This window comes from Scyliorhinus torazame, chromosome 12 (assembly GCF_047496885.1).
Source record: "Scyliorhinus torazame isolate Kashiwa2021f chromosome 12, sScyTor2.1, whole genome shotgun sequence".
NCBI lineage: Eukaryota > Metazoa > Chordata > Chondrichthyes > Carcharhiniformes > Scyliorhinidae > Scyliorhinus > Scyliorhinus torazame.
The window spans coordinates 206243604-206266025 of NC_092718.1; the positions used below are offsets into that span (position 1 = coordinate 206243604).

The window sequence follows — 22422 nt, forward strand, 5'->3', positions numbered from 1 at the left end:
ACTAAAAGGAATAAAACGGGAAGTGAAAACATTAATGGTAAGCGACGCGGCAGGTTGTTGAAGATATGGGTTCAACGACAAGGAAAATTAGGAGAAAGGTTAAGAGGAAATATAACTTAGGAGAGGTTACTGATCAAGGTGTTAAGATTCAGAACAGAGGTAAAAAAGCCAACATAAGTGTACTTTACCTGAATGCTCATAGTATTCGGAATAAGGTAAATGAGTTGATGGCGCAAATCATCGTGAATGACTATGATTTAGTGGCCATTACGGAAACATGGCTAAAGGATGGTCACGACTGGGAGTTAAATATCCAAGGGTATCAAACTATTCGGAAGGACAGAGTGGATGGTAAGGGAGGTGGTGTAGCTCTGTTATTTAAGGATGACATCCGGGCAACAGTAAGGGATGACATCGGTGCTATGGAGGTTGAATCCATTTGGGTGGAAATCAGGAATAATAAGGCGAAAAAGTAACTGATAGGAGTAGTCTATAGGCCACCAAATAGTAACATTATGGTGGGGCAGGCAATAAACAAAGAAATAACTGATGCACGTAGAAATGGTTTAGCAGTTATCATGGGGGATTTTAATCTACATGTCGATTGGTTTAACCAGGTCGGTCAAGGCAGCCTTGAGGAGGAGTTTATAGAATGTATCCGCGATAGTTTCCTAGAACAGCATGTAATGGAACCTACGAGGGAACAAGCGGTCCTAGATCTGGTCCTGTGTAATGAGACAGGATTGATTCATGATCTCATAGTTAGGGATCCTCTTGGAAGGAGCGATCACAATATGGTGGAATTTAAAATACAGATGGAGGGTGAGAAGGTAAAATCAAACACTAGTGTTTTGTGCTTAAACAAAGGAGATTACAATGGGATGAGAGAAGAACTAGCTAAGGTAGACTGGGAGCAAAGACTTTATGGTGAAACAGTGGAGGAACAGTGGAGAACCTTCCAAGCGATTTTTCACAGTGCTCAGCAAAGGTTTATACCAACAAAAAGGAAGGAAGGTAGAAAGAGGGAAAATCGACTGTGGATATCTAAGGAAATAAGGGAGAGTATCAAATTGAAGGAAAAAGCATACAAAGTAGCAAAGATTAGTGGGAGACTAGAGAACTGGGAAATCTTTAGGGGGCAACAGAAAGCTACTAAAAAAGCTATAAAGAAGAGTAAGATAGATTATGAGAGTAAACTTGCTCGGAATATAAAAACAGATAGTAAAAGTTTCGACAAATATATAAAACAAAAAAGAGTGGCTAAGGTAAATATTGGTCCTTTAGAGGATGAGAAGGGAGATTTAATAATGGGAGATGAGGAAATGGCTGAGGAACTGAACAGGTTTTTTGGGTCGGTTTTCACAGTGGAAGACACAAATAACATGCGAGTGACTGATGGAAATGAGGCTATGACAGGTGAGGACCTTGAGAGGATTGTTATCACCAAGGAGGTAGTGATGGGCAAGCTAATGGGGCTAAAGGTAGACCAGTCTCCTGGCTCAGATGGAATGCATCCCAGAGTGTTAAAAGAGATGGCTAGGGAAATTGCAAATGCACTAGTGATAATTTACCAAAATTCACTAGATTCTGGGGCGGTCCCGGCGAATTGGAAATTAGTAAACGTGACACCACTGTTTAAAAAAGGAGGTAAGCAGAAAGCAGGTAATTATAGGCCAGTGAGCTTAACTTCGGTAGTAGGGAAGATGCTGGAATCTATCATCAAAGAAGAAATAGCGAGGCATCTGGATGGAAATTGTCCCATTGGGCAGACGCAGCATGGGTTCATAAAGGGCAGGTCGTGCCTAACTAATTTAGTGGAATTTTGTGAGGACATTACCAGTGCGGTAGATAACGGGGAGCCAATGGATGTGGTATATCTGGATGTCCAGAAAGCCTTTGACAAGGTGCCACACAAAAGGTTGCTGCATAAGATAAAGATGCATGGCATTAAGGGGAAAGTAGTAGCATGGATAGAGGATTGGTTAATTAATAGAAAGCAAAGAGTGGGGATTAATGGGTGTTTCTCTGGTTGGCAATCAGTAGCTAGTGGTGTCCCTCAGGAATCAGTGTTGGGCCCACAACTGTTCACAATTTACATAGATGATTTGGAGTTGGGGACCAAGGGTAATGTGTCCAAGTTTGCAGACGACACTAAGATAAGTGGTAAAGCAAAAAGTGCAGAGGATACTGGAAGTCTGCAGAGGGATTTGGATAGGCTAAGTGAATGGGCTAGGGTCTGGCAGATGGAATACAATGTTGACAAATGTGAGGTTATCCATTTTGGTAGGAATAACAGCAAAAGGGATTATTATTTAAATGATAAAATATTAAAACATGCTGCTGTGCAGAGAGACCTGGGTGTGCTAGTGCATGAGTCACAAAAAGTTGGTTTACAGGTGCAACAGGTGATTAAGGCGGCAAATGGAATTTTGTCCTTCATTGCTAGAGGGATGGAGTTTAAGACTAGGGAGGTTATGCTGCAATTGTATAAGGTGTTAGTGAGGCCACACCTGGAGTATTGTGTTCAGTTTTGGTCTCCTTACTTGAGAAAGGACGTACTGGCACTGGAGGGTGTGCAGGAGATTCACTAGACTAATCCCAGAGCTGAAGGGGTTGGATTACGAGGATAGGTTGAGTAGACTGGGACTGTACTCGTTGGAATTTAGAAGGATGAGAGGGGATCTTATAGAAACATATAAAATTATGAAGGGAATAGATAGGATAGATGCGGGCAGGTTGTTTCCACTGGCGGGTGAAAGCAGAACTAGGGGGCATAGCCTCAAAATAAGGGGAAGTAGATTTAGGATTGAGTTTCAGAGGAACCTCTTCACCCAAAGGGTTGTGAATCTATGGAATTCCTTGCCCAGTGAAGCAGTAGAGGCTCCTTCATTAGATGTTTTTAAGATAAAGATAGATAGTTTTTTGAAGAATAAAGGGATTAAAGGTTATGGTGTTCGGGCTGCAAAGTGAAGCTGAGTCCACAAAAGATCAGCCATGATCTAATTGAATGGTGGAGCAGGCTCGAAGGGCCAGATGGCCTACTCCTGCTTCTAGTTCTTGTGTTCTTATGTATGAGGTATACAACGTGGCCGAGTCACATGAGTATGTACCGCGTACCTGGTGGGTGGTGTTCTGACGTGTAATGGTGGTACCCATGTCGATGATCTGGCACGTCTTGCTGAGATTGCCATGGCAGGGTTGTGTGGTGTCGTGGTCGCTGTTCTGAAGGCTGGGTAGTTTGCTGCAAACAATGGTTTGTTTGAGGTTGCGCGGTTGTTTGAAGGCAAGTAGTGGGGGTGTGGGGGTTCCAGTCGGGGAACACTTTAGCAGTCAAGGGCATTCAGCCTCTGATCTCTGGGTAAGCGTTCTCCAAGGCGGCCTTCAGGACACGCGACAACGCAGAATCGCCGAACAGAAACTTGTAGCCAAGTTCCGCACACATGAGTACGGCCTCAACCGGGACCTTGGATTCATATTGCATTACATTCACCCCCACCATCTGGCCTGGGCTTGCTAAATCCTACCAACTGTCCTGGCCTGAGACAATTCACACCTCTTTAACCTGGGATTACCCCACTCTCTGGATCTGTAAAGACTTAATTACCTGCAAAGGCTCACATTCAAAGCATTGACTTGCATCTTTGACTTTGTCTATATATATATATGATTCTAGAACCTACTTCTTCATTCACCTGAGGAAGGAGCAGTGCTCCGAAAGCTAGTGATTTGAATCAAACTTGTTGGACTTTAACCTGGTGTTGTAAGACTTCTAACTTTGTACAAAAAGGCTTTTGTCCAGCTTGAAAAATATCAATTCAGATTCCTGCACCAATCAAGTTAGGTCATTTTTTCATGCATTAAGTTCAACATGAGTATCTCTGAAATAGGTGCACAGACTAATTGCTTAGCTGAGAGGTAAGCCAATCTTCTAAAAATTCCATGCTGGTTCAGGGTTGGTGGAGACAAGGGAAAGATGCTTTGCTCATCTTCTGTCAGGGAATAATTAAATGAGGCACAGGAGCACAACAGAGGCAGTAAAAGAGAAATGAACCTTGCTAGACACAACTATTCCTTTGATTAGGGTAATCTGTGTTCACTTCTTTAGGCTCTGATTTGCTATGAAAAATACTAGCAAAACCTCTCCATTCTCATGTGAAGCCAGTAATAATTTCAATACATCATAGCTAGTAATTGTAGACAGGAGCAGAGCACTCTGTAAACCACAGATCCTGAGTATGTGGCTGCTTATCAATTTATCCATTTTATGCCAGGAATTACTGGCACAGTGCAGCTAAAAAAAGATCTGTCATTTCACTAAGTTGTTCTCCAAGTCATTTCAGCATTTAAAATTATTACCACATTCTTTAAATCCAGTTCATTTAGTGCAGCCGAAGAAAACGGGGTGCAGCAAGGAAACTAAGTACGGGAGTTTGGAAGTGGGTAATCTTGTCTTATATCTTGCTCTTAAAAACTAATCACATCTGTAACTGGAAACTGCGGTGCAAGCAGGCCACGTTCAACTCATGCCGGGACACAATTCCACAAATGGCAGCATCATTTTTGTATCTCATTCAAGTAGCCGTTCTTCATACTAAACTACTTAACTGACAGCGCCACAAAGCCTGATTCCATAAAACATACACTACTAGAATGTACTAAACAGAAAACCAGAATCTTAGCCAATCTTAAACCTTTCCAATCTTACAGTGACTGTACTATTTCTCACTGTTGCCCAATGAAGATTGGCAATGGCGAAAAGCACAGACCAGGACTGCTTATTCATTGATAAGACACCATACAATGCCACCAGGGAAAATTTAACAGATTTGTGCATTAATAACGTGCAAGTTTATAGGTCCGATGACCCTAATCAAGTCCACAAAATAAGTATACTGAAGAGTTTCACTTGTATAAGTTGAAAAATCATAACTGCAAACTGCTCCATAGGTTTGACAGATGCACAAAGCAGGTGAACATATACAGCACAAACAAGTCTTGAAATAGATCATGCACTGCCATTCCCACCACCACTAGCATTGATGCCACCACCATGTACATCTTCCCCTCCTGTCAACATTCCGAACAGATCATTCCCTCAACACCCTGGCCCTACTCCTCAGTCACCCCCAACCCCTTTCCATGCAAACATTTGTCTTTTTAGCTCCTCATGCCTCACTGTCCAAGGCCCGAAACATTTCTTCCAGACAAAGTAGCGATTTATGTGCTTCTTTCAATTTAGTGTACAAAGTGGGCTGCTCACTCACAATGCTGTCACCTCTACATTATGGAGACCAAATGCAGATTGGGTGACCACTTTGGGGACACCTCCACTCAGTCCGCAAGCATGATTAGGAGGTCAGTGGCATGCCAATTTTAATTCTCCGCCTTGTTTTCACACTGACTTCTCCATCCTCAGGCTGCTGTAGTGATCCAATGAAGCTCAATGCAATCTCAAGGAACAGCATCTCATCTTTTGATTAGGCATTTCACCGATTTTGGAAACATTTTCATCACTGGGGATCAGAACTTGCCAGCAAGACTGGCTCCTCAGAGATCGGGCTGTCATTTTGAAAAGGTGCCCCAATCTCTAAGCGAGCTTCGAGGACACCCGCTGGGGTCGTTGAGGGCCTCCTCTTTTCAGGCCAGCCCACCCCACTTTTGGTCCTCCCCTTTTTGGACCCCCAACTTTAAACCCCCCCCCCGCCCAACCTTTTTGAGACCCCTTTGAATCTGCCTTTCACCCCTCTCCCCCCACCCTTCATACCCACTTCAACCACCTTTCAGGGACATGGCCCCGTTCAGGCCCAGACCCTTGGCAGTGCTATGTTGGCACTGCCACCCAGGCACCCTATCAATGCCCCTGAAGGGTGGCAGTGCCAAGGTGCAATAGGGAGAGCCAGGGAGCCACCCTGCCCTGTCCCTGGCCACCCAGGGCTCTCCAATGGCCTGGGAAACCCTCCAGGCGCCATGGAGCCTGGTCCACGTTTGCCTGGTCCAGCCTTGCGGGGCAGGCCATTAGGTGCCGGGAGAATACGGCGCATGCATATTTAAATAAACCTATGCCTCATTTAAATATGCTGATCTGGATCTCACCCAGTGCGGGCAAAATCAGGATCGTGATGTCTCGCGAGGTTCGGTTGATATTGCAAGATTTCTCAAGCATCAGGAATCTCATGAGGCCTCTTGTGAGATTCAACGGCCTCGTTGCGCCACCAAGTCGGGTGTGACTAGGCCAGTAAATGTCACTCATTAACATGTGCTCCTCTTCACAGATGCTGCCCGATTTACTGACAATTTCCAGCATTTTGCTTTTTATCCCAAAATGCTTCGCAGCCAATAACTGTTAAATTAGCAACAGATTACTCTCGCCAATCGGCTTACAAACTGCAAATGAGTTGAAAGGCCAATTTTATTTTTTGGTTAAGGGATGAATGTTGGGTGAGAAAACGGACATGCCATGTTGAAAATAACACCATGGGATTTTTTTAAACTTCCACAACTACATCAATGGGCTGGAACGACTTTAATAGACTGGATTCTACAGTCAGCTGTGAAACAACAGAGCTCACCACTGACTGAAGGAAAACTGCCCACAAAGATCTAGCAACTTCTGTGGCATGGATTTTCCCTTTCCCAACAACAGTTAAAATCTGGTGCCAAGCAAAAGGGATCCTCCAGGCAGCCAGCAGCAGTGATGTTGGCAAACAATTAAGCAGGCAAACACATGAAATGAAATGAAAATCGCTTATTGTCACAAGTAGGCTTCAAATGAAGTTACTGTGAAAAGTCCCTAGTCGCCACATTCCGGCGCCTGTTACGGGAATTGAACCATGCTGCTGGCCTGCCTTGGTCTGCTTTCAAAGCCAGCGATTTAAGTACTCTCACAGTTGTAAAAGCAGAAAATTAAAAGCATTGAATGCTGCTCTTTATTGAAATCTTCAGGGAGCAAAATAAATGATTAGCACAGGGTAGAAATGAAAATATTTGAATCAACTTTTTAAAAAGTAGTCTTTAGCCGTCGCGTTGAGGGACCTTTGGCCATCGAGTTGAGGAGTTTGGGGGTGTGGAAGGGAATAGTGCGGGGGAGGGTGGAACATAGGGTGTCTTTATATGCGGATGATTTATTATTGCATGTGTCAGAACCGAACGTGTTGATGGGGGGTATACTGGAACTGCTCCGAGCCTTTGGGTTCTTTTCGGGATACAAGTTACATTTGGACAAAAATAAATACTAGGTGGTGTCGCGGCCGGGGGTTTGGGAGGGGCTACCATTCCATAGTAAGTACAATCTTACTAGTTTGGTGGGGTGGGTGAAGGCAATCTTGGCAGGGTCAGATGGTCTTCCTCTGTCGCTGGGAGGTTGGGTGAAGGCAATTAAAATTAATGTGTTGCCGCGGTTTTTGTTTTATATTTCAGTGCCTGCCTATCTTTTTATCAAAGGCGATTTTCAGGAGATGGAGATGATGATTACCTTGTTTATTTGGGGGCGATGGGAAAGGTGGCTACGATTAGGAAGATACTTCTGCAGAGAGGACAGCAGGCAGGGAGGTTGGGCCTCCCCAATCTATTGTATTATTACTGGGCGGCGAATTCTGAAAAGGTGAGGAGTTGGATCCGGGGGACAGGCGGGGGGGGGGGGGGGAAGAAAGAGTCCCAGTGGGTTAGAATGGAGGAGTGTCTGTGCAGGGGGTCAGGGCCGAGGGCGTTGGCAACAGCGCTGCTTCCAATGGCCCCAGGTAAATATTCGGGAAGTCCGGTGGTGGTGGTGATGTTGAAGATCTGGAGGCAGCATTTAAAGTTGTGGGAGGGTTCAAGAGAGATGCCGAGTTTGAGCCAGGGAAGTGGGATGGGAGATTTCGGAGATGGGAGGAGAGGAGAGTTAGGATATTAAAATATTTGTTTCTGGGGGGCCGTTTTGCGAGGCTGGAGGAGAAATATGGACTGGGACAGGGGGAGGTATTTAGATATCTGCAGGTCCGGGATTTTACCAGGAAGGTGGTTCAGAGCTTCCCGATAGCTCTGGCCTGCACATTGTTGGAGGAGGTACTGACGACAGGGGGAATGGAGAAGGTAGTGGTGTCAGCGATTTATGGGAAGATTCTGGGAAGGACAAGGTATCATTGGAGGGGATTAAAGCGGTGGGAGGAAGAGTTGGGGGAGGGTATGAAGGACGGGCTGTGGTGTGAGGTGCTCCGGAGCGTAAACGCCCCAACCTCGTGTGCGAGGTTGGGGGTGGTACAGTTGAAGGTGGTATACAGGGCGCACCTCACAAGAGCGAGGTTGAGCAGACTCTTTGAGGAGTTGGAGGATGTGTGTGAGTGATGTGGGAGGAGCCCCTCAAACCATGTTCACATGTTTTGGTCCTGTCCAAAACTGGAGGGGTATTGGAGGGAGGTCTTTAAGGTCATCTCGGGGGTGGTGCATGTAAGGTTCGAACCAGGACCCCGAGAAGCCATATTCAGGGTGTCGGATTCTCTTTTGGTCTTTCTTGTTTTGTATTTGGGATGTAGGGGGGAGGTTTGGGTTTGTATGTTGAAGGAGATGCTGGTTAGGGGATTGCTATTGTGTTTGTTATTGTTGTTATCTTTTGTTGGGTATTTATTTGATGAAAAAGTGGAAAATGAGAATAAAAATAATTGAAAAACAAAAAAGTGTATTTTTATCATAATGGAGAATTCACAGATAAGATTAACTTTTCAAGGCAAGTGAAAGAGTTTAGAAATAATAAACAGTACACCGTTAAAAATAAGTTACACTTCAGTCAAGATGGTTCAAACTATAAGGGTTTTTACAACGTAACTAAGAGCCTAAGAATTAAAGTTTTCATCAATTCACTGATTACTTAGGATTGTACATTGGGATGGGGAGAATCTCAAAGGCACACCTTTGAAGAAGTGTAGAATCGGCAACAGGAACTTCTGGATTTCCGCATTATCTGCACATGTGCAGATTCAAAGTTGTTGTCAGTTTCAGTGGAGTAATGAAATTAGTAATGAGAGTAGCGCATGGGCCATGAGAAATGGAGAAAGAGATACTTTGTGTTTGCCTTCATGGTGGACAACACAAACACATTTCTCCTTTCTTAAATAGTGGAATTTATGTTAGCCGCCTTCCAATCTTTTTGGAAATGGGGAACCAAAGGTCCCAGCAAGAATGAAAATGAAATGAAATGAAAATCGCTTATTGTCACAAGTAGGCTTCAAATTAAGTTACTGTGAAAAGCCCCTAGTCGCCACATTCCGGCGCCTGTTCAGGGAGGCTCGTACGGGAAGAACCTAAAGACACCAGTAAAAATAAAGAAATTATGCTGGTTATTCATGGAACTAAATTATAACAAATCCCCTGGACTTGGCAACTGGCATCCCAGGATTTAAAAAGAGGTAGATGCAGCGAGAGGATGAATTGGTTTTGATCTTCCAGAATTCCTGATTCTAGATCGGTTCAAGGATTGGAAGGCAGCTAACATAAATTCCACTATTTAAGAAAGGAGAAAGTGGGGAACAATAGGCCAGGTAGCCTAACATCAGTAGGCTTATCAAAGTTTGCTGAAGATAGATGGGAAAGCAAACTGTGTGGAGGATGCTGCAGACACGTTGGGGAATATATTCCACCTGTCACGTTTTTGTCCAATATAGAAAAGTATGAAATTAAAAGCAGAATATTTTTTGAATGGTGAGAATGGTGCAGAGGGGCCTGACTGTCCACGTGCATGAATCACAGCAAGTTAACTTGCAGACACAAGCAACTAGGAAGACAAATAATATATTAGCTTTTGTTACAGAGGAATTAGATTATAAGATTAAGTAAATTGCACGATGATTAACAGGAAATTGATGAGGTCACACCTGGAATCCTGTTTGCAATTCCGGTATCCTTACCCAAGGAAGGGTGTAGTTGTCAGAGTAGAACAAAGGTTTACTAGGCTGATTCTTGGGTTGAAGAGATTGTTCTATGAGGAGAAATTGAGTAAAGAATGAGAAGTGATCTAATCGAAAAATTCTTATGGGTTTGACAGGGTAGATGCTGAAAAAAATGTTTCCTTGGGGAGGGAATCTAAATCACAAGGTCAGAGAATCAGAATAAGAGGTTGGTCATTTTGGACAGAAATACCCCTTTACTCAAGTTGTTGAGAATCTTTGGAACCTTCTAACCCAAGGAAATGTAGGTACCCGGTCATCCATAAGTGCAAAACAGAGGTTGATAAATCTTTGGGTACGAAAGAGAATTAAGGGGTGTGAGGACAGTGCAGGAAGGTAGTGTTGAGGTAGATGATAGTGTTGAATGGTGGAATAGGCTCGAAGTCTCAAATGGCCTATTCATGCTTCAACTACGAATGCCAGCATTTGCGCAATTATTACTATTAAATCCAGCCCAAAGTTTCAATCGAAAGTTGTTCCTTAATTAGCATAAATTATGAGCTTGAGCAGGTCTTAAAAGCCAAATTTCTCATTCTTGTGAGTGGACTAGCAACTGAGGTCACTGCACTGAAGCTGCATAGTGTTCATGGTAGGTTAGCTTGAAATTGCACAAAGGATACATTCAAGCACTCGAAATAGTCCCTCTGAAGGTTTGTTCCTGATGCAGGAGGACTAAGTTATGAGGACAGGCTGGAAAAAGTTGGATTCTTCAGTCCTGAAAGGCAAGTGTGAATTTACTTTATACAGCCATACAAATGGAATAGTAAGGGGTAATCCAGAACACTATGACTATGATTGCTGGTCAATAAGCATTGGGCAGCATAGTGGTTAGCACTGCTACCTCACAGCCTCCAGGGACTGGGTTCAATTCCAGCCTCGGGTTTGCACTTTCCCCCCAGTGTCTGCGCGGGTTTTCTCCGGGTGCTCCGGATTCCTCCCACAGTCCAGGTTAGGTGGATTGGCCATGCTAAATTGCCCCATAGTGTCCAAAAGGTTAGGTGGGGTTATGGGGATAAGGTGGAGGCGTGGGCTTAAGTAGCGTGCTCTTTCCAAGGGCTTGTGCAGACTCAATGGACCAAACAGCCTCCTTCTGCACTGTAAATTCTATGATCTATGTAGAAGAACTAGGTCAGAAAGCATTTCTTTCCACAACATAAATCAAGATCTTGTAACGTTTTCCGGGAAAGGTTTTGTCCTTCCACTAGATGCCAAGAATGCATTACAAACAGCCCCAAGCAAAGTTGTTGAGCTTCGTCTCTTCCACAAAAGCAGCAGTACTGGAGGGAGGGTTTCAGTTACTTGGATAATTGGAGCACATTCTGGGGAAGGTGGGACCTGTACAAACAGGACGAGTTACACCTGAACCAGAGGTGCACCAATATCCTGGGAGGGAAATTTGCTACAGCTCTTCGGGGGGGGGGGGGGGGGGGTTTAACCTAATTTGGCAGGGGGATGGGAAACTAATTTGTAGTCCAGGAGATAGCATTGCTGGAGTTCAGGAAGTTGAGGGTAGTGCAGTACTGAGGAAGGTACCAAGGGCACAAGAGTCGACCTGCAGGCATGAAGGTGGTTTGAAGTGTGTCTACTTCAATGCGAGGAGCATCAGGAATAAGGTTGGTGGGTAGGATAGATGGTGGGTTCCTAAGCTGGTGCCGGGCAGGAATTAAAAAGATGGGGGATTTATTCATCGATGGGACTTTTGCCAGTCTGAGGGCGCTGGAGGAGAAATTTGGGGTACCTCCGGGAAATGCCTTTAGGTGTATGCAGGTTCGGGTATTCGTGAGAAAGCAGGTAGGGGAATTCCCGCTGCTACCTGCCCGAAGGACACAGGACAGGGTGGTTTCGGGCGTGTGGGTCGGGGAGGGTAAGATATCGGAGATATACCAGGAGCTGCAGGAGGCGGAGGAAGACTCGGTGGAGGAGCTGAAGGGCAAGTGGGAGGAGGAGCTGGGTGAGGAGCTGGATGAGAGCCTGTGGGCTGACGCCTTGGGCAGGGTCAATTCCTCATCTTGCGCCAAGCTCAGCCTGATCCAGTTTAAAGTGGTGCACAGGGCGCATATGACAGGGGCGAGGATGAGTAAGATTTTTTGGGTGGAGGACAGGTGTGTGAGGTGTTCGGGGAGCCCAGCAAACCACTCCCATATATTTTGGGCATGCCCGGCGCTTACAGAATTTTGGAAGTGCTTCGCAAAGGCTATGTCCAAGGTCTTGGATACTCGGGTAAAACCGAGCTGGGGGATAGCGATATTTGGGGTATCGGACGATCCGGGAGTGCAGGAGTCGAAAGAGGCCGGAGTTCTGGCCTTTGCCTCCTTGGTGGCCCGGAGAAGGCTCTTGTTAATGTGGAGGGACTCGAAGCCCCCAAACGTAGAGGCTTGGGTCAATGACATGGCGGGATTTCTTAGGTTGGAGAAGATAAAGTTTGCCTTGCAAGGGTCCTTGCAGGGGTTCTCCGGGCGGTGGCAACCGTTCCTTGACTTTCTCGCGGAACGTTAGGTGGAGGTCAGCAGCAGCAGCAACCCCGGGCGGGGCGGGGGGGGGGGGGGGCTGATTTCATTTTCTTTCTTGGAAGGGGCGCATGCCCCATTTTGCTTTGGGATGAGTGTTAAATTGTTAATCGTTTAGAGGGTTAAGTTGTTTTGTTTTGTTGGTATGTTGTCCTGTTTTCTTTGTATTATTATCCTTTTTGGAGAGTTTTGTAAAAATTATTGAAAAACCTTGAATAAAAACAATTTTTAAAAAAGGAATAAGGTTGGTGAGCTTGAAGCATGGATTGGTACCTGGGACTACGATGTTGTGGCCATTATGGAGACGTGGACAGAACAGGGGCAGGAATGGTTGTTGGAGGTTCCGGGGTTTAGGTGTTTCAGTAAGATTAGGAAAGGTGGTATAAGAGGTGGAGGAGTAACATTGTTAATCAAGGATAGTATAATGGCTGCAGAAAGGCAGTTTGAGGAGGATCTGTCTACTGAGGTAGTATGGGCTGAAGTTAGAAATAGGAAAGGAGCGGTCCCTTTGTTAGGAGTTTTCTATAGGCCCCCAAACAGTAACAGACATGTGGAGGAAAAGATTGCAATGCAGATTTTGTATAGGTGCGGTAGTTGTCATGGATGACTTTAACTTTCCAAATATTGATTGGAACCACTATAATTTGAATAGTTTGGTTGGGGCCGTTTTTATCCAGTGTGTGCAGGAGGGTTTCCTGACACAATATGTGGATAGACCGAAAAGAGGCGGGGCCACATTGGATTTGGTACTGGGTAATGAACTGGGTCAAGTGTTAGACTTGGTTGTGGGAGAGCACTTCGGAGATAGTGACCACAATTCAGTGACTTTCACTATAGCAATGGAGAGGGATAGGAACATAGAGCAAGGTTTATAACTGGAGGAAGGGTAATTACGATGCAATTAGGTAAGAATTGGGGAGCATAAGATGGAAACGGGAACTGTCAGGGATAGGCACAATGGAGATGTGGAGCTTGTTCAAGGAGCAAATACTGTGTGTCCTTGATATGTACGTCCCTGTCAGGCAGGGAGGAAATGGTCGAGTGAGCGAACCATGGTTTACAAAAGAGGTTGAATGTTTTGTCAAGAGGAAGAAGGGGGCTTATGTAAGGATGAGAAAACCAGGTTCAGTTAGGGCACTTGAGGGATACAAGATAGCTAGGAAGGAGCTCAAGAAAGGGCTTAGAAGAGCTAGGAGGGGGCATGAGAAGTCCTTGGCGGGTAGGATCAAGGAAAACCTCAAGGCTTTTTACTCTTCTGTGAGGAATAAAAGAATGACCAAGGTGAAGTTAGAGCCGGTCAAGGACAGTCGTGGGAACGTGTGCATGGAGTCTGAAGATATAGGAGAGGCCATAAATGAATACTTTTCTTCAGGTGTTCACAAAGGAGAGGGGCCATGTTGTTGAGGAGGGTATGTGATACAGGCTGGTAGGCTGGAGAGGTAGATATTCAGAAGGAAGATGTGTTAGAAATGTTGAGAAGCCTGAGGATAGATAAGTCCCCTAGACCTGATGGGATATATCCTAGGATTCTTTGGGAGGCGAGGGATGAGATTGCAGAGCCTTTGGCTTTGATCTTTATGTCCTCACTGTCTACAGGAATAGTGCCAGAAGACTGGAGAGAGGCGAATGTTGTCCCCTTGTTCAAGAAATGGAATAGGTATAACCTTGGGAATTATTGGCCGGTTAGTCTCACTTCGGTCATAGGTAAACTATTGGAAAGGGACCTGAGGGATAGGATTTATGATCATTTGGAAAGATACAGCTTAATCCAGGATAGTCAGCAAGGACTGGTGAGGGGCAAGTCTTGCCTCAAATTTGATTGTATTCTTTGAGGAAGTAACTAAGTACATAGATGAAGGTAGAGCAGTTGATGTCACATACATGGATTTTAGTAAGGCATTTGATAAGGTGCCCTATGGTCGGCTCATGCAGAAAGTAAGGAGGCATGGCATAGAAGGAAATTTGGCCGATTGGATCAGTAACTGGCTATCACATAGAAGACAGAGGGTGGTGGTAGATGGTAAATTTTCATCCTGGAGCCCAGTCACCAGCGGTGTACCACAGGGATCAGTGCTGGGTCCTCTGCTATTTGTGATTTTTATCAATGACTTGGATGATGGCGTTGAAGGTTGGGTTAGTAAATTTGCTGATGACACCAAGAATGGTGTAGTGGATAATGTGAAGGGCTGTTGTAGGCTGCAAAGAGACATTGATAGGATGCAGAGCTGGGCTAAGTGGCAGATGGAGTTTAACCCTGTTACGTGTGAGGTGATTCATTTTGGTCGGACAAATTTGAATGCAGGTTACAGGGTTAATGACAGGGTTCTGAAGAATGTGGCGGAGCAGAGATATCTCGGAATTCATGTCCATAGATCTCTGAAAGCTGCCACCCAAGTGGAGTGAGCCGTGAAGAAAGCCTATAGTGTGTTAGCATTATTAACAAGGGGATTGAGTTTAAGAGCCGTGAGGTTATGCTGCAACTGTACAAGACCTTGGTTAGACCACATTTAGAGTAGTGTGTGCAGTTCTGGTCACCTAATTATAGGAAGGATGTGGAAGCATTGGAAAGGGTGGAAAGGAGATTTACCAGGATGCTGCCTGGATTGTGGAGTAGGTCTTATGAGGAAAGGGAGCTAGGGCTTTTCTCATTGGAGCGAAGGAGGATGAGAGGTGACTTAATTGAGGTGTATAAGATGATGAGAGGGATAGATAGAGTGGACGTTCAGCGGCTTTTTCCTCAGGTGGATGTAGTTGTTACAAAGGGGCATAACCATAAGGTTCATGGTGGAAGATATAGGAGGGATGTCAGAGTTAGGTGCTTTACTCAGAGTGGTTGGGGCGTGGAACGCACTCCCAGCTATGGTAGTGGAGTCGGACACTTTAGGAACTTTCAAGCGGTTATTGGATAGGCATATGGAGTGCACTAGAATGATTGGGAGTAGATTGATTTGAATTTAGTTTCAGACTAGTTCGGCACGGGGGCTGTTCAGCACAGGGCTAAATCGTAGGCTTTGAAAGCAGACCAAGGCAGGCCAGCAGCACGGTTCAATTCCCGTACCAGCCTCCCCGAACAGGCGCCGGAATGTGGCGACTAGGGGCTTTTCACAGTAACTTAATTTGAAGCCTACTTGTGACAATAAGCGATTTTCATTTTCATTTAATTTCACAACATCGTGGGCCGAAGGGCCTGTACTGTGCTGGACAGTTCTATGTTCTTTCATTTTGTAGGACTGGGAGGAAACGATACCTCGCTCCAGGAGTGATTTTGCGCAAAATAGAGAAATGGTACACTAAAACAAATTTTATCATTAACACAGTATTAAAATATCTTTAACATCACACAAGAGAATAGCTTACAATTACCCCTTAAACAATGCTATTCAATACACAATAACCCTTAACTGTTATCTTTATTTCCACTCAAATAACAAAACCCATCTCAGGTCTCCATCCACTTTTAAATAGTTAGCACTCAGGAATACTTACGTATTGCGATGTCTTGGATACTCCACTTTGAGAAAGAGAGATCTTTTGAGACAGCTTGAAAGAAAGAGACCTGACATCCTGTCAGAATAATTCAGAATCATTGCCTGTATTTTCTCAGATACCTTCTCAGCTCATCTTCCAGTAAAAAAATAAATAACTGAAATCCTCAATACCTGACTGCTTCAACCCCTGGCTCCTCCCATTAACTTCACCATTGTACGAAGCTGAACCCAATGTCTCCAATTAACTACTCCACAAGGAACCCTCTTAATATAAATAAAAGATACTCGATGAGCCAAATGATTTCCTTCCGTGCTGTAAATGATTATATGATTCTCATACATTAGACCAGCTTTTTCCATATACAGTACTTCCCATCAGCTCTGGGCAAAGATTTCTTTAGATTGAATAAAACCGAAACCTCAGCTGTAGCTTTGCAGACTTTGTCCGGTATTGATTTATAATTGGTCTACCCTGCCATTTAGATCAATGAAGATGCCATTAAGCTTGTGCATTATTTTCCCCATCATTTATCCAAGTTTCAAACATGTGAATCATAGAATTAGAATCATAGAATCCTACAGTGTATGGGGGGCACAGTGGTTAGCACAGTTGCTTCACAGCTCCAGGATCCCAGGTTCGATTCCCGGCTTGGGTCACTATCTATGCAGAGTCTGCCTGTTCTCCCAGTGTCTGCGTGGGTTTCCTCCGGATGCTCCGGTTTCCAAAGATGTGCAGGTTAGGTGGATTGGCTATAAATTGCCCTACGTGTCCAAAAAGGTTAGATGGGGTTACGGGATAGGGTGGAGCTGTGGGCTTAAGTAGGGTGATCTTTCCAAGGGTGGTGCAGACTCGATGGGCCGAATGTCCTCCTTCCGCACTGTAGATTCTATGATTCTATCGAGTCCATCAAGTCTGCACCGGTCCTTCAAAAGACCACCCTACCTAGGCCCAATCACCGCCCTATTCCTGTAATCCCACCCTAAGGGGGAATTTAGCATGGTCAATCCACCTAACCTGCACGTAGACACAGGGAGAGTGTGCATCTCCACACAGACAGTCACCCGAGGTCGGAATCAAACCTGGATCTCTGGCGCTATGAGGCAGCAGGCTAACCACTGTGCCACCCACAAGAAGCTGATTGCAGAAGCTGGAAGAAGCTGAAAGCTGTGTGTCAGGATGTTCCAAGATATCTATGCACTTTTTCAAAAGAAAACAAAAATATCGAATAAATACAAATGCTTTCAAACAATTGTACAATAAATATTTGCCTGGTAGAAGTGGAGGATGGATGTACCTCTCACGTTCCCTGATTGCACCAGATTCGTATGCACAAAACATTCTACCAAGGGGATGTTCTTATTAAAAACCTACCAAACACAAACTATTTGCACACAATATAGTGAGGAATTATATACGCACAAAATATTTACCTTAAAAAAGGTGATTAGAATATGTTTACAGCTAGCTCAATTTCACAATTTAGAGTGCAATAATGAAGTATTGATGACTGTGGTAGAACTGCATCTAAAATCAAAAAACTAGATAAGCTTTAAAATGCAAATTAGTATATGCAACATAACTTAAGTAAAAATATGAATTATTTTGATAGTTTCTAGTGCTAACATTTAGTATATAACTGCTTTGGGGCCATTAATTACAATGGTTGGTTGGGATTCTGTTGCATTGTAGTGACAAAGGGCAAAACCCTATCTACTCCACAGACCCATGAAAAAGTCATCCAATCACCAGTTAGAATGGTGCAACCTTTGCAAAAGAGCAAAATAAAATCTTTCAGCAAAAATTCTAGTCAAATCTGCAAGATCAGGAACTTTAAACACAACAATGTTTGACAATGTTTTGGTAACACTGAGGAGCCAATACATGGACTCCAATGCTATTGGTGTAATGCAGATTCTCCCAATGGTATCACAAACCTGGGGATGGATTTGCAAGTTTTATCTTGCCAATGGGAAGATATATGTACTGTTTGCTTAAACATTTGTGGGAGCTTAGTACTTAATAACTTTAGAGTACACCTAAATATGGAACATTGAATTGTGTCTAATAGCAAACTCACATAAACAATGATTATGCCAGATGATTTTTATTTCACAGAAAACGTTATGCTGCTAGTATTTTATAATTAAAATTGGGAATCAACAAGTGATTTGGGAATTAACAAGGTGAACTTGTTTTAATAGCATAACCAATTAGAAAACCAGTAGTTACACAATGCAATTTCAATCTAATTTCATACTTTACCATGAGCCTGTAATTTGATCATAAATGTTCAATGATTGAACCTCGTCAACTAACTTCTAAAAATCAGTGTCTGCAATATCAATCCAATTTCTTTCATTTAAATCCACCCATAATTATTTTTTTCACAAGATTACTCTGAGGGTAGGGGTTTTTCCACAAAGAATTTAATAACTAAAATATAATTTTCAGCTATGCACCGTGCTCTTGAGAAGGGGCAACTGTGAAATCTCACCAGGAGACATATATTTCCCAAAATACTACTGTAAACAATACCCCACAGAACACCCCCATTTCCCACCATACAACTTATGAAACTAAAGAACTAACAATGAATATATACAAAAAAAACCAGAATCCTTTCCCCTCAACAACCATAAAAGTCCCCACAGCGTCCATTTAACATGAGCCCTGTCCATGCTTTTTAACAAAGGCCTGAGCCTCCTCCAGAGTGTTGACGTTGTATTCCTTTGACTCAAAGGTAACCCGCAGCCTTGCCGGGTACACCACTCCAAACTGCACTCTGCCTCTTTGCAAGCTCTGTTCTGACATCTTAAACGAGGCTCCCTTCCCACATCGAATCATGGATCTCTTTGGCTCACTGTGGGACCTGTTCCTTCTCCTGGAAGCTATGGAATCTTGCCGATAACTGCTCGCAGTGGCTCATTCACCCAAGGCTGCTGCCATAGACATAGAACATACAGTGCAGAAGGAGGCCATTCGGACCATCGAGTCTGCACCGACCCACTTAAGCCCTCACTTCCACCCTATCCCCGTAACCCAGTAACCCCTCCTAACCTTTTTTGGTCACTAAGGGCAATTTAGCATGGCCAATCCACCTAACCCGCACGTCTTTGGACTGTGGGAGGAAACCGTAGCACCCGGGGGAAACCCACGCAGACACGAGGAGTACGTGCAGACTCCGCAAAGACAGTGACCCAGCAGGGAATCAAACCTGGGACCCTGGCGTTGTGAAGCCACAATGCTAATCGCTTGTGCTACCGTGCTGCCAGTTCATCTTCCCCCATCACGTTACTGAACATCTGCCAGAAATACACAGTAGGATTCGGGCCCTCCACACCCTCCAGCAACCCAACGATTCTGAGGTTGTCTCCTTGACCAATTCTCCAGGTCATCCAACTTCGCCCTCGGACTCTTATTTTTCTCTGCCATCGAGATCTCGGCCTCCAGCGAGGCAATTTGCTCACTGTGCCTCGACAGAGCCGTCTCCACCCCTTTAACACACCTCAACATGATTTTTCACAGCAAGTTCTCCCAACATTTCTAGGGCCCAGTGCCTCATTCAATTTACTGAGGGCTGCAAACCTCACTCTCCATTGCCTGTTGAAATACTTGCCAAATGCACAGTCAGTACCCCAATTAGCATGTCTGCCGTGATAGGAGCGGACAACCGCTGCCTCCACCTTCCCTGCTGAGGCATCATGTGAAACCTCAAGAGTCAGTCGAAGAATTTCCGCCCGCAGACTTCTTAGTTCCAGCCTTTTTTGACATTCTTCAACAATAGGCTCCTTTCGACATTCATATGGGTAGAATTTATCCATCAAAAAACTCCAGGAACCAGGCAAAAAAACAAATGCCCTGGCGGGAGCTAGCTAGTGCACGATCTCCTCCTACATCCCGCACTGGTAAACTGGGATTCTTTTGTGAAATTTGTATCATAAAGTCAACATACAAACAACAATACTGTGGGTTTTTTTGTCAAGTACATCAACAAAAATGCATAAACAGGATATTTTTGATGATTTCCTTTCACCAAGCAGTGCTGCTTACAGACAAACCAACAGCTTAATGATTGCAAAATCTTACCTGTTTATGAGGACCCCTGAGTATGTGAGCCTTGGCACCTTCACACGCTGTCCTCATGGCTTCTAGTGATGGAGTTCCCAATAAGTCTGTGATCAAGTCCAACTGCCAGAGGTAAATAATTAACTGTTTAAGATCGTCAAAGTTTCACTTTTGAAATCTAAGTTTCTATTGAAAAATTCTGATTAAAAAATAATGTGCATAAATCACTGCAAGAGGAGCTATTAATAGATGTAACAATTTGCCTTTTATTATAAGTGAGAGAAACAAATTCACTTGTACATGAGGCTAGTTTTGTTTTTGATTTGGGGCAGCACAGTGGCACGCTGACACTGCTGCCTCATGGCGCCAAGGACCCGGTTCGATCCCGGCCCTGGGTCACAGTCCTTGTGGAGTTTGCACATTCTCCCCGTGTCTGCTTGGGCCTCATCCCCAAACCCCCCCAAAATGTGCACGATAGGTAGATTGCCATGCCAAATTGCTCTTTAATTGAAAAAAAGAATTGGATGTTCTCAATTAAAAATCTTTTTAAAAAAGATACTTTTGATTTGCAAAGAAATTCAAATTACACCATCTAACTCCAGCATTTTTAAACTATGTATCGAGTTTTAATAATAAACTTTGTTTTACAGATTTATAATTGAAATTAAAGATGTATTTTCCTGCACATCAGTGACATCAATCATAGCAAATGTTTCTATTATAAAAGGGTCCTGAAATTTATCCACAGCATTCTTTTTGTAGAAAACAAAGTTGGCAAAGTTGACATTGTGCTAAGCTCCATGCTAGGATTTCTAGAAACTGAGTTACAGGAGTTTATTCGCTGCTGAGAAACTACATAAATTACCCCTGTATATATTTAAATACAACTACAAAATAGCTTGTATTTATACATATTTTAAAATAAATTTTTTATTAAAGATTCTTCATTGATAACAAACACGACCTCAACTTCACCTTAGTCCAGAAAATGGTTCATACATGCTACATTTACTGTGTTAATAAGCACAAAACCAAAGCAACACTCAACGACGATCTTAGCGCACCCCCCCCCCCCCCCCCCCCCCCACCCCCAGCTCCGCAAATATATATTTTCCTCCCCACTGACAGCTGGTGATAACTAATTCTTTGAAATATGAGATAAATGGCCCCCACCTCAGGGAGAACCCTTCCACCGATCCCCTAATAAGACTCCATAAGGTCACCCAACCAGGTTGATGCACTAAGCAGAGCGGAAGCTCTCCATCCCAGCAGAACATGCCTTCGGACTATCAGCGAGGCAAAGGCAAGAGCACCTGCCTTCACCCCGGTCTGCTACCCCAGAGTCCTACATCCCGAAAATAGCCACCAATAAAAAGACTCCAGATCAATGTTAAAAATCGCTGACATGTGCCAAAAGCTTACCATCCTTGAACACGACCAGAACGTGTGGGTGTGATTATCGAGCCCAGAAGAGCACCGCTCACACCTGTCCTCCACTTCAGCTAAAAAGACACTCATCCTAGTTTTAGTCAGGTGAGCCCTGTGTACCACCTTGAGCCAAATCAGGCTGAGCTGCGCTCAGGAAGAGGTGGAGTTCACCCCACTAATGGCCTCATTCCACACATCTTCATCCAGAATGGTCACAACTCCTCCTCCCATTGCACCCTCACCTGATCCAGCAAAGCAGATTGAACTGAAATAATCTGTCCATGTTGAGATGCTCCCCCATCCAGATCTCACCAACAACAAGATTTGCCCCATCAGGGAGCGTTGCGGTGCCAAGGGAAAAGTAAGACAACCCATAGGAACCACATCAAGCAATTGAAAATATCGAAACAGATGGGCCCTTGATAATTAAAATTTCCCAGAAACTACTCCCAACTGGCGAATCGTCCCTCCAGAAACAGGTCCCTAAAGCACCCCAGACCCTTTCCTTCCCATATCTTGAAAGTCGCATCCAAACCAGATAGCGCAAACACATGGTTGCTGCATATAGGGGCCAGCAATGACATGACGCTCAGCTTATTGTTTTGCCTGAACTGCCTCCATATCTTCAATGTAGAAATCATCACCGCTTTTGAGATAAAGTTCGCTGCGGAGAACAGGAGCGGTGTAAACTCGACCCCCTACACGAACTTGCTTCCATCCTCCCCCATATGGTAGCTGACTTCCCCAACCATTCCAGCACCTTCTCAAGGAGAAAACTGGTAACGTCAAGCCACTGGACTGCTGGTTTACATAGAACATACAGTGCAGAAGGAGGCCATTCGGCTCATCGAGTCTGCGCCGACCCACTTAAGCCCTCACTTCCACCTTATCCCCTCACTTCCACCTTATCCCCATAATCCAATTAACCCCATCCAACCTTTTTTGGACACCAAGGGCAATTTAGCATGGCTAATCCACCTAACCCGCACGTCTTTGGACTGTGGGAGGAAACCGGA

The 22422-nt window shown here is 44.3% G+C and overlaps 1 protein-coding gene across 10 annotated transcripts in view; it reads right to left on the minus strand.

Moving 5' to 3' along the window:
- Nucleotides 1-22422, minus strand: part of nlk2 (nemo-like kinase, type 2) — a 204689-nt gene that overhangs the window by 13881 nt on the left and 168386 nt on the right. For 4 of the 10 annotated variants that reach the window (XM_072469770.1, XM_072469771.1, XM_072469774.1 and 1 more), the window contains 2 exons: nucleotides 20000-20101; nucleotides 15911-15988 (listed from right to left, as the gene is read on the minus strand). In XM_072469770.1, coding sequence (XP_072325871.1) covers nucleotides 15911-15988; nucleotides 20000-20101 — 180 coding nt within the window. Of the gene's footprint in view, nucleotides 1-10502; nucleotides 10633-15910; nucleotides 15989-17343; nucleotides 17438-19999; nucleotides 20102-22422 lie in introns of those variants that run through there. The other 6 variants (XM_072469772.1, XM_072469773.1, XM_072469776.1 and 3 more) reach the window with 4 other exon arrangements.